The sequence below is a fragment of the Dicentrarchus labrax genome, unplaced genomic scaffold, assembly GCF_905237075.1.
Source record: "Dicentrarchus labrax unplaced genomic scaffold, dlabrax2021, whole genome shotgun sequence".
Classification (NCBI taxonomy): Eukaryota; Metazoa; Chordata; class Actinopteri; family Moronidae; genus Dicentrarchus; species Dicentrarchus labrax.
In genome coordinates this window covers 9,986,359-9,998,843 of record NW_026136706.1, presented here as the reverse complement: position 1 = coordinate 9,998,843, position 12,485 = coordinate 9,986,359, and the positions used below count along the sequence as shown (strand labels likewise).

At 38.9% G+C, this 12,485-nt stretch overlaps 1 protein-coding gene across 4 annotated transcripts in view; it reads left to right on the top strand.

Moving 5' to 3' along the window:
* Nucleotides 1-11,700, top strand: part of spopla (speckle type BTB/POZ protein like a) — a 12,705-nt gene extending 1,005 nt beyond the window's left edge. For 3 of the 4 annotated variants that reach the window (XM_051404108.1, XM_051404109.1, XM_051404110.1), the window contains exons 2-12: nt 479-561; nt 3,786-3,903; nt 4,158-4,279; nt 4,618-4,769; nt 4,885-5,012; nt 6,673-6,850; nt 7,415-7,470; nt 7,660-7,782; nt 9,388-9,530; nt 9,631-9,684; nt 10,200-11,700. In XM_051404108.1, the coding sequence (XP_051260068.1) occupies nt 3,826-3,903; nt 4,158-4,279; nt 4,618-4,769; nt 4,885-5,012; nt 6,673-6,850; nt 7,415-7,470; nt 7,660-7,782; nt 9,388-9,530; nt 9,631-9,684; nt 10,200-10,344 (1,179 nt within the window). In that variant the 5' untranslated portion in view covers nt 479-561; nt 3,786-3,825 and the 3' untranslated portion in view covers nt 10,345-11,700. The remainder of the gene's footprint in view (nt 1-478; nt 562-3,785; nt 3,904-4,157; nt 4,280-4,617; nt 4,770-4,884; nt 5,013-6,672; nt 6,851-7,414; nt 7,471-7,659; nt 7,783-9,387; nt 9,531-9,630; nt 9,685-10,199) is intronic. The other variant, XM_051404111.1, reaches the window with a different exon arrangement.
* The last annotated feature ends 785 nt before the right edge of the window (nt 11,701-12,485 follow it).

Genomic DNA, 12,485 nt, shown 5'->3' with positions numbered 1-12,485 from the left:
GCTGCCTGTTCTGATAGCATCCTCTCTGTTGCATAAAGTTGCAGGTGAATCTTGAGTTGGCTGATTTAACTCACCGGCTTCTAGGCCGAGCAGTCAATTACAGGCTAGGCTACACGATAAAGCATCAATTAACACATTTAACATAGCAATGTATTGTAAGGCCTACACTACCAATGTGGGCTAACAGTCTGTGTGTGTGTGTGTGTGTGTGTGTTATCGTTTAACTAATGCCCTCAGTATTTAATAACGTGGCATTGTTGACTTGGTTTCCAAAGCTCTAGTTTTAGTGGTGTGACTTGGTATTGTTTATGTATTTGTAGATTTGACAGGCCTTGTTTGTTTGTTTGTTTGTTTGTGAGAACTGATGGTTAATTCAGTAGCAAGGGGCTAACTTTAATTAGTTTTTTAGATTAGGTTGTTATGGTCCCTTTTCTAAGCCTAATATGTCTGTTTTTGTTTTTGTTTGTTTCATTTTTAGAGTGGTACATGAAGATGGGGCCATGAAGGATCCTGTGATAACTTAGAAAAGCTGCATCTTTGTACATTTCAACCATTCAAGAGGTGATGAGACGACTTTAATTTTCCTTTCTTACGCTGCATTATTCAGACTTCATATTTAGCCGTAATAGCTAAAGGTGGATCAGCTGTTCGACCTGCGGGTCTGTTTGTGCAGTATTCATGTGATTTATAAGCAAAGACACAAAATGACCACGTGTAGTCCCTGTTTGCATGGTCATGAGTGCACTTTGTCTCAAAATGTATATATTTTCAGCCTTATTTTGAGAAGAATTTCAGTGTAATCCAAGAAAAAGGCAGGAAACAAGTGGCCCAGTGAATACACACACAATAGTAACACAGTATATCACACACATATTTCTGTGTATGTGTACACAAGTTTTACTCAGAAGCAGAGAATCTGTGAGGCATATTGTAAATCACATGGTGGGACAGACAGAAAGAGGTTGAACTCTGGGGAAGAGAGAGTGTGGAGGAAATAGTTGAACAGTGTCGTCCCTTCTCTGTCTTCATGTCTTCTTGCCATGGAGACACTTTCTTTTTTGCAGTTCTTACGTCAAGCCATGTGTTTGTCTGTGTACAGTATGTAAAAAATCTGTGTATAGTGTAAAGTATATTTCAGAAGTAAAGATACAAATGTCTTACAGGTTTTTGCCTGTATGCTCATTTGCCAGTTGTCCAAATATTCAACATTCTGGACCAAGTTTATACTTTTTTAAGATTAAGAGGAAATACCTTACTCTGAGATGACTTGATCAGAGGGCTGACAGGGGTTTAGAGGCTTTGATATGAACTTCACTTCATGATAAAGATTAAAGGAAATGTACTGACACTCCAAAAGGGGATGTGTCCTCTTAGTGTCAGGTGTGGCTGGACCGGAAAAGGTGTGCAAATTCTTTTGTAGCAAACGTGTGTTCGTGTGAAACTGTCTGTTTTTGTGTTGGCTTTGTGTGTGTGTATATATATATATATACTGCGGTAACAGTTGCTTAAGTTGCTTTAGTGAAATGACATTGGCATGTTGGTACATGAATGTCATATGACTGAGACAACATGCATTTGGTTGTATTTGCTTGCATTTGCTGTAATCACAATTATCTGCCCAGGCTTGCCGGCCATAACCTAGCCTGAAACTGAGTGCATGGCCTGGGGTTACTGTACTGAACAGTGCTGTTAAGCAACTGCCAGATTCACCTCACCAGTTAGTCAACTGTGTGATATGAGTAGTTGTTGTTTTTTTTCCACCGTGTGTTTGCAACTGTCTACATTCGAGCTTACCAAACCTTGGAGGCTTGAGGTCCCCTAAAAGGTGGGCAAAAAGACCCACCGCCCATCTTATTTTGTTATGGGCAAATAGGCATAAAAACTCTGACAAGTACATGGCTCATTGCACAAAATGACATTATTTAGTGTAGTAATATTAGCAAAGATTCCATCAACTATGGACTACAATGATTGTTTATAAATCATCATTAAAATTGAGAGGGGGAGGGAGGGGAGTGAGCGTTGGCCCTTAACGTTACTACGATGCTACTTTTGTCGCCTTGGTTACACACTAGGAAAGAGGTGGTGCTTAGATGTAAGCAATCTCACACCCTAGCCAGTTCATATCAAATAAAAAAGTTATTTTTATATATTTAAATGTTTATATTTACTTCCAGACCAAGTAACATTTGATGCATTTGCTACATGGTAGAATTTTTTTGTAACCCATCCTGCGGCCCACTTCTGCCAACAAACCTTTGGGCACTGGTCTAGACAGCAGTCCGTATGTGTTCTGTTCATTTACAAAAAGAATTGGTTACAGACTAAATTTGTGAGAATCTGTGCACATGATCACACAAGTGGCAAACCAACTTCACATTTGTGCAAAATAGCATGCCACCTTCACTGTCTTATGTGACTTTAAAAGTTTAAATGTATACTGTGTATGCAAAATTATGTTTATTATGATCCCCCATGTGAAATTCAGTAGAGGGCAAATGGTATTCATGTATGCAAAGGAGAGTAGCTTATGCTGTACTTGTTGTACAGATAATAAAAACAGATAATATGGAAAACTTTTAAGCTTCAAATCGAGCCTTAATAGTACTTTTCATGAAACATAAATAAGATGAGGGTTTTGCCCCACTAGTAGACCTAAGAATGTTTGGTCTGTCTGTCTTTTTTTATCTAGCGAGTTTCACCTTCAGGCAAAGTTTCAGTCTCACTCTAGTGTGGTTCATTTCTGATGAGCGTTCAAAGGTTTTAAATTGAACAGAATAGCCAGTTGATTTGCAGGATTTATCTACAACTCCTTTAGTCTGAGGTGTTTGGAAAGTGATGGGACATTAAAGGATAGGTTCACAGTTTAAGTCTATCTAAACTAAAAGCAGTAGTCGTATGCCCATGTGAATGGTCAAACTGGTTGTACTTGTAGTAAGCATTCCTCCGCTTCATTCTGTCCCTGAATTTCCATCACTTGCATTGAAAGTGCATCAGGAAGGGATATTATCAGTACAGTATGAACTCGGGGAATCATTACAGCAAGCAAGACCTTGCACAATGTTTATATGTGCACCTGACTATCTTTTTTTTTATGTACATTGTTTTGACTTCAAGGACATGCAGGTTGACTGCAGCATCAGTTGTTGTTCTCTTTATTAGCTTTTTTCAACAGCCCTGACTGCTTACACACACCCTTGAATGCAATATGTCAACATTGTAATTTTAATTTTTTTTAATTTTTTTTTTTTGCTTATGTCCTTGTTTCACATTTATTTCTTCCATTTACACACTTGAAATAAATTGGTCTGCGTATAGCCTTGCTTAAGCTGTGACAGTGGGCATTAGATGGAAACATAGGATTGTGGAATGGAAGAAGTTGTGTCGTAACTGCATTCTACATTTGAGTAGGCACTGGTTTTTACTTTTTACACAAACCACATTATTTACTATGTAAGAACATGTATAGTATGTATGTAGTATAAAGGATTGACTGTTTCCTCCTATCCCGTGGCTAAACTAAATTCTAAAATTTGATGTTAGTTGTCAGTAAATTACAAAACCTCAAGATAAAGTAAGAATGCAGACTATTTTTGTTGCATCACATTTGGTTTTGATTGGGATGTGAGCAGATTCAAATCATGTGAAGAATTTTACCATCTTGATTATTATTATTTTTGTCAGTCTTATTCTGATCAGGTGGTTTAAATTGTTGAGGTGAATGTAATTTATGTTGTTAATTTGTGCAAAAATAATGTTACTCCTTGTTTTCTTGGAATTATTAGTGCTTTCAGGACGAGAGTGAGTGGTACCCCGAAGCCAGTGATGTCACGGGTTCCCACCCCTCCTCCCCCTGGGGAGATGTCAAGTGGACCTGTGGCAGAGAGCTGGTGTTACACACAGGTATTGCTCTCTCTAAACTCATTGAATTCAGCCATCATTAATTGTATTATTTTATATATTCAAAATTTCTTTGGCCAAAAGGTCATATACTGGTATGACTCAAATTCAAATGTATAGGATGGGCAGTCAAAGTATGATGTCAAGTTATACATTTCCTATTTTTTCCTTTTTTTTTTTAAACTGTATTTTCAAAATGTAAAAGGGGAAAAATGTTTGGTCTAATGGTTCTGCATGTTTCTTCTTCTGATTCTAAGGTCAAAGTCGTGAAATTTTCCTACATGTGGACCATAAACAACTTTAGTTTTTGCAGAGAAGAAATGGGGGAGGTGTTGAAGAGCTCAACCTTCTCCTCTGGCCCTAATGACAAGATGAAATGGTTAGTACTTTCTGTAGAGTGTGAAAATCCTTGTGAATAATTGTAGGTCTTAAGAGCTGGAAAATCACACTCATGCTTACTAATATTGCAATATGAAGGTTTTTGGATTTATCGATCTGCCATATGTTCATATCCAGTTTCATGTCCTTGAATTTCCTTAAAACCAAACATGAATGTCATTGTGTGGGAACTCTGCAAACAAGTGATAGTTACTCACAGTCTCTCAAAGGAAAAGAGATTTGCCCCTGGGAGGCTCGTCATAGTCTTGTGTTTTGACTAAAGTGATAAAAGTAGTATTAAACGTTACTGATGTGTTGTATTGTCTGTTCACTTGTCAGGTGTCTGCGAGTCAATCCAAAGGGACTTGATGATGAAAGCAAAGATTATCTGTCATTGTATTTACTTCTTGTTAGTTGTCCAAAAAGTGAAGTCAGAGCAAAGTTCAAGTTTTCTTTGTTGAACGCTAAAAGAGAGGAGACAAAAGCGATGGGTGAGTACAAGCCATCAGAAAGTCATCACCCCCAGTTATACTCCTATATTTGATGTTCCTTTTATTCATTTTTCCAACTTGAGAATAAATATTGGAGATGTTCTTCTTGTTGCAGAAAGCCAAAGAGCATATAGATTTGTCCAAGGCAAAGACTGGGGCTTCAAAAAATTTATAAGGAGAGATTTCCTCCTTGATGAAGCCAATGGACTCTTACCAGATGACAAGCTCACTCTGTTCTGTGAGGTAAATACTGTTTTCCTTTTGTATTTTATAAACTAATAAGGGTTACAGTCTTTTTATTTATGAATGCTGTAATGTTATCATAACAGAGCCACACTTTTGTCAGCTTTACTTGTGATAATTAAGAATGTAAGATTGTGTATGGAACTATACAAAAAAACATTTTGATTGGTAAATGGGAGTTGACTTGGTCAGTTACTCATTTTGGAAAATCATCGATTTGGCTGGCACACATTCCCTTTCTCATCCGTTGTCCGTCTGTCCACAGAACACTGCAATCTCTCACTTCTGTCTCATTTTTTTGGTTTGCTGGTTTAATGTTATATGTACTAGAAAGGATTTTGAGTTTGGAGGTGAATTATTAGAGACACTGGCAGGAGTCTGAGTGATTGATAGCTTTGCTAATGAGTTATCGTACATCATTTATAGGCATAAGTGTGATTTAAATATCCATAACAGGCACAAAGAGGCTTTGTACTAGGTGGTGCCCTGGTAGCTCACCTGGTAGAGCTGGCCCCCCATGTACCAAGGCTGCGTCCTTGCTGCAGTGGATATGGGTTCAACTCTGACCTATGGCTCTAGGCTGCGTGGTATCCCCTCTCTTTCTCCCTCTTTCATGTCCATCTTGAGCTGTCCTAAATAAGCCCCAAAAAAACTCTACTATATGTCACACAGCTTGTTTTTTGATTTGGTTGTTTTGTTGACACTTCTCTGTGTGTAGATGTGTGTAGATGTGCTAAAAAGGTTGATGTACCCACTGAATAGACTTAAGTTCCAAATGCCAATTCCATTGATTGGAAGTAATTGAAAAATTCCATTAGTTTCCATTTTTCTTTTCATTGCAATTACTCTATTTTGTCTCTTACCACCAGCGCCATGTTGTTGAGCTGTGGTTGTGTTGTATTTGGCATACAAAGGATCTAATTGTTGCAAAGGATCTTTGATAAAAGCTTTAAAATCACATCACTGTTTTTGACATGTTTATTCCCCCAATGTAACCTTAAGTGAATCAAGGCTAGAGTCTCCTAATTCCTGTCACGACCAGTTTACACCTGAGTGTAAGCTCTAGTGCCATTTAAGTACAGACATACTGCTAGCATTTGCTTCAGATGACATTAACCTCTTAGAAAATGAAATGCTTCCTCCATCTTAAATCATTTACAATGATGCTTGTTTTCAAAATAATTGAATTCATCGTGTCAAGAAGAATAAATGTCTCCTAAAATGTTCTTTCAAGGGACAAGTTAAATGAAGTGTCAGTGAATTTTGATGCAAATGCAATTGGCCAAATACTGTCAGGGCCAGACAGTGCCAGACATCAGTTCCAAAAAGATTCAACAATTTCAGGGAAATTGCCACTTTGATAAACAAATTACACTCAAATTAAAGACAAAATGCCTTTTGTCATCAATTAGGTGTTTCAGCAAAGTTAATTAATTTTGGTTTCAAGTGGCCTTTTTTTTTTTTTTTTTTTTTTTTGCTAGATTTTTTCCCACTGTAGATTCCTCAGCCTTGGAAAAACGTTTTTAGAATGAGCAATTTAAACACAAATAAGGCTTTTCTCCAATGCGTTAAGAGATATTTGCTGGTGGATTTGTTGTTGATGTTTAGCCTAGCCTTCATTGTGTTGTTCTCTCTGTGATTCTGTGTTTCTCATGTACAGGTCAGCGTTGTCCAGGACTCCGTTAACATTTCAGGCCAGTCCAACATGAACATGCTGAAGGTACCAGAGTGTCAGCTGTCTGATGACCTGGGTAACCTGTGGGAGTGTTCACGCTTCACAGACTGCAGCCTCTACGTCGGAGGGCAGGAGTTCAAAGCCCACAAATCCATCCTTGCAGGTAAGGGCCCCTAGCATGTTAGCAAGTAGCAACCAGGAGATAGGCCCCCCTAAATGGCCCTAGCAAGGTCTGTCTGTGCTTTTTTCTTAATGGCCTCTCGTGGAAAGCCATAAGCACCTCAAAAGGGTACAGAGGGTTTGTATTCCTGGCTTGATTTGTTGCAGCCTAGTTCTGCAGCGGGTGCTAATCCACTCCAAAACCCCTGCTTGGCCCTGCCTGACCCAGATGACTGTAGGATCCAGGAGATTGAGAGACTGCCTCGCCTCTCTAGCTTGTCTCCATTAGACACAGTGGCAGCTGCAGTGGTCAGGGGGAAATGCTGACTAGGTTGGATTATACGGATTTTGCAAGATTTTAAAACTGCCATAGTTCAATACTGATGTTTTGATGATATTTTTTTTCTATAAAATAAAACTGTGTCTTATGCTGTTTAATCAATGCTGCTTTATTTGTCACGTAACACAATGTCCGTAGGTATTAATACTGATTTGATTTGGTGTGCTAATATGCTTAGGTTGTTGACTGGTCATTCTATTTATCATTTTTCATTTATTTCTTCAACAGCAAGGTCACCTGTCTTTAATGCTATGTTTGAACATGAAATGGAGGAAAGTAAAAAGGTGAGAATAATGGTTACAAATACCTCATGTTACTTTCCTCAATAGTTCATTTTGATCTACTGTGGCACATTGCTACACTTCTTACAGTACAGTATTGCTCAAAATGCTTTGTCATCCTAATACTTATGAGTTCAAATGAGTCATAAGTAAGGTTTTTTTTGTTTTTTTGTTTTTGTTTTCCCCTTCCAGAACCGTGTCGACATCAGTGACGTAGACCCAGATGTCTTTAAGGAAATGATGGGCTTCATATATACAGGAAAGGCCCCTAACCTGGAGAAGATGGCAGACAATTTGCTGGCAGCTGCAGATAAAGTAAGTAATTGAAACTTGGGCAAACATCTACCTTCAGTTTTGCCTTTGGCCAGTTATTTTCATTATTTTGCAAGTTAAATGCCGTGCATGTTATCTGAGAAATCTGTGTGCTATCCACCCACTCAACCCTGAAATTATTTTGGGACGCAACTCTCATTTCCAACAAAGAACTAGGGTTTGTTTAACACTTGGGCCTATCAATTCTATTCAGAACCTTGTTACTTCCCAGCAGTGTCCCGTTCGCCATTTTTTCCCCCAGGATAGCGAAGTCATGACCCGCCCTACTCTGAAGGGTTGTGCAAACCAAGAACAACTACTCCTTACTTGTGGACGACCCTTAACTCTGATGAAGGGTTTAACCTGACCACCGGCTGTACAACAGTGATAGCAATCATACAGGCTTAGTAGTATACGCGCGTTAGAAAATTATAATATACATATGTAATGGATCGGATTTCGGCTGATACACAAAGTTAAGGTTTTAGAACCTGTTATAGGAAGGAAAAGGGTATCAAAAACATCTCTACTAAGCACTGAATCAGTAGTGCTGAAACCATCATTAAGTGTGATTCATTCTCAGGAAGTCATGTACCTCACTGCTTCTCCAATGGTACGTGTTGATTGTGTTCAGCGTGTCCAGTGAGTGGAGCGACCAGTACTGTATGCGCGTCAATAAGGCTAAAAGACTAAGTTGCTCAGTTGTGTAATTACACAGTTGTTGGCCTGCATCTTATGCAACATTATCTCAGCATTGATAAACTATAAAACATATTTTGGTTTTCCGACAGATGACATTGTGGTTTCAGGTTTTCCGTGCGCATGTCCCATTCTTGTGAACGCAAAATCTCAGCAACATGTCGAGGAAAGTTCTTCAAATTTGGCATAAACATCCACTTGGATTTAAGGATGAAGTGATCAGATTATGGTGGTCAAAGGTCAAGGTCACCGTGACCTCACATAACATGCTTTTGACCATTCGTAAGAAGTGATGACCATGTTTCACAGCTGGTCAGACACTGAGTTGGTGAGACACTTTTGACGCAAAGGTCATTGTGACCTCAAAATAGGTTTTTATCCCTGGTTTTAAGAATAAGTAAACAATGACTAGCACAGTACGGACTTTCATCTTTCCATCTCATCCATTTTCACTTACTGCCTCATTCTGAATTTTAAGTCCTTTTGTTACTGATAACAAGGTTTTGGAGCGCAGCGAGCTAATCTTGATCCTGTGAGTGAGTTTCACCTACATCTTGAATCTCATCACATTTTAAAAATTCCAGGAGCAAACAGTACCACATTTTAGGAGTCACATCTAATGTATCAGTATGGTGATAGTGATATAGTGTTTAGCCAAATACACTTTATACATTTTTATTGAATCCCTTCTGCTGGTCGAACATTTTGGATGCTGGTCATTTTTCCCCATTTCTAGTAGAATCGTAATCATTTAAAAACGTTAACTTTTTGCATCTGTAGCTTTTATGTGTCATTATTTCAGAATAGTCAAAAATAGACAAAACCTCAAACCAAGGGGATCCACTTTGCATCCAGGGTGTAACCACTGCTTTTTGTGCCCCCCCTCGCCCCCCACCCCCCCATCCCCAGTATGCTCTCGAGCGTTTAAAGGTCATGTGTGAAGAGGCCTTGTGCAACAGCCTTTCAGTGGAGAATGTGGCCGACACCCTCATCCTAGCAGACTTGCACAGTGCCGAGCAGCTCAAAGCACAAGCCATAGATTTTATCAACAGGCAAGTATCGCAAAATAAAAAAAAACCTCCAGTGATAAATTCCTGCTGCCATTTCTGTTTACCAGCCCTGAATGCTTACCTTTTTATCTCCTTGCCATAGGTGCAGTGTCCTGAGACAGCTGGGCTGTAAAGATGGAAAGAACTGGAATAGCAAGTATGTAATTAGCTGATATATGTGACACAAGATTAATAACACACTCTTATCTCTTCTCCTTACCAGATGCATTAGAATTCATTGTTTTAGCCCAGGCAGACAGAGTGCTATTTGCCTTTTCAGTTTGAAGCTTCCTATCTTTGTATCCAAGTTATTAATAGACCTATACCTGGATAAACCCTGGAAATGGAATATTTGCAGAATTTTAAAAAGAAGGGAGGTGGTCGCTATGGGAAGTTTTTCTTTTCGATGATGTAGTGTGTTGTCATGGGGCACCTTGAAATGTTGAACTTATTTCCGTCTTTGTTGTATTCAACATTTGAAGACGTTCTAATTCTACAGTAACAGCAACCTATGCACAAAAAGCACTAATGGTCCTTTTCAAGTTTATCATGCAACTCAAAAGACAAGTCCCCCTTATTTGCTTTGTCATTACGAGCTCATTTATGTTTATTGATTTTTAATGTGCACATTGTCATGTCTGAGTGTTAACTTCATTTTGCCTGTGCTTACAGTCATGCTACGGATATAATGGAGACTGCAGGCTGGAAGTCAATGATCCAATCCCATCCTCACTTGGTAGCCGAGGCCTTCCGTGCCCTGGCTTCAGCACAGTGCCCACCCTTTGGTCTTCCCAGAAAGCGTCTAAAACAGTCCTGACTGCCTGACTGTGCCCCAGAACTTTACTGGAGGTGTGAAGCATGGGTTTACAAAGGAAGGACTAGCGAGGGTACCACTCTTATTTCCACCAAAACTGAACACACTTGAATACAGAAGAGTGGAGCATTCTGGCCAGGGATGTGGGGAGGCTGGCACGTGGACGACTGACATCAGTGGATTGGGGAAAAAATTGGTAAAATTGGTCTTGCTTGCTTGCTTTGCTGCCCCAACTGAATTCTATTCAGCCTGGGTAGCAAGTCAAGCTGTCTGCTACTGTTTTTTTCCTGTAATTTTGAAAATGGCCTTAATATATCTGCCATTGCTCTGGAGCTGCTCTAGAGTACTTTGTCTATTTACTCTGTGCCTGCCTTGTCACAAAGACCAGGCCTCCTCCAGGTTGCACTAGTTCCCATGAATAGTCATTTTGATATGGAGTTCTATAGGAACGTAACAAAGGTTTAACTAAATGGGAAATATTATATATTTGTAATGTTTAGCCCGTTTTGTGACTAGACATTAAAAAGCATGAACACTTTCAGTGCAAGGTCAGTTCTTTACACTTTTTAAAAGATGTGTATGCCCCATATTGATGGCACCATTTCTATGTAAATGACAGTTGAACCATCTTCAGAAGACCAGTGTACAAGAAAGTCTATTGCATATTTGTGGGGAAAAATTGTAATCTGCCATTATGAAGACCCAGTGTCAAACCTTATAATACTTGTAAGACGGAAAAGTGTCTATACTTTGGCCCTAATATATTAAAACATTGGAAGTATATGGAAGTATTTACTCAGTCTCCCATTTGAACGACATATTCCAGATCATACGTCTGTGAACTGTTAGATTAAATTTTGAGAATTTCTGTCCTTAGTATCGCCAACTTGCAAATATTATATATTCTCAATATATTGTGGTTAACTAAAAGTGGAGAGACTAATGCATGGTCATGTTATTGTCAAAGAAAGTGTCCAAGTACCAATTTTGTTTTAACAATTTATTTTCTGCAATTATCTGACATATTTGTGCAGAATTAAATGAATTGAGTATGTGCAAAAACTTCCTCTAACATGCTTGGATATATGTAGGATGCTGAGCATCACTTCTACTGGCAATGTTATTCTGTGTTTGAATGGGGGGTTGTCATGTTTATTCAGTCCGTCTCGTATGTAGTGTGGTGTGACCGACACTTCAGAGGATTTTGTAAATTAAAAGAGTAGCATCATTTTTAGATGATATTACTCATCATTCAGCGTCATGTTGAGATGTTGAAAACTCTTGTTTGGAAGCAAAAAAGATGAAGTTGTTGTCTGCAAGAATGCCTGCATTAACCCATTAAACCATTTTCCAGCAGTCTGAAGTAGCCCAGGTTTATTTTATTTATTTTTTTAACTGGCGATTGTTTCAATCACTGTGACAAGAGATTTCAGTTTGAGGAAGGGTTATTATTATCTACGCTTTCTTTTTAATGGTCATGTTAATGGATGTGGGTGTCAGGCTGAGGTGATTTTTATTTATTTTTTATTTTTTTCCTCCATCTCTCCAGTGGTTTTCTTTTAAATGAAGATTAGGAAACACCACCATGATAATCAAAAGAAAATGTGCTTAAACTACATTATCATAGCAACATGTTTAATGTTGAACCTTTACACTGCATGAAAGGCATTTTTCCTCTTGTTTTATGTGTGAATGCTCGGAACAAGCGCTAATTAAAGCGAACGCAAGGCCGCTCTCTCTTGCTGGAACAGAGACGTCTTCATCAGCAGCTTGCTGATCCTCGTCCGCCCCTCTCAGCACAGATCCTAGGAAAAGACCTGATACCATCTATGCTTTTAGGACGCCTCTCCAGCCTTTTATCTTCCTCTTTCACTTTCCTTCACTAACTGAAATGCTTGAAAGAGCAGATGCCTGCAGTGGCATCGTCACAATCGAAAATTTGTTCGCAGGAAATGAGATTGTTAAGGAAGCAGTGGACAGTGACACTGCGGGTCAGAACTTTTAGATGCTTGAATATAAATAGAGGCTTGGTTAAAAAATACCCTTGTCCAAATAACTGACCACCATTTCCACCATGAAGAAGTGAATGATAACATGAACAGTTTTTGAACTGCTGTGCTTTCCTCAGACTGGTACACTTGAGG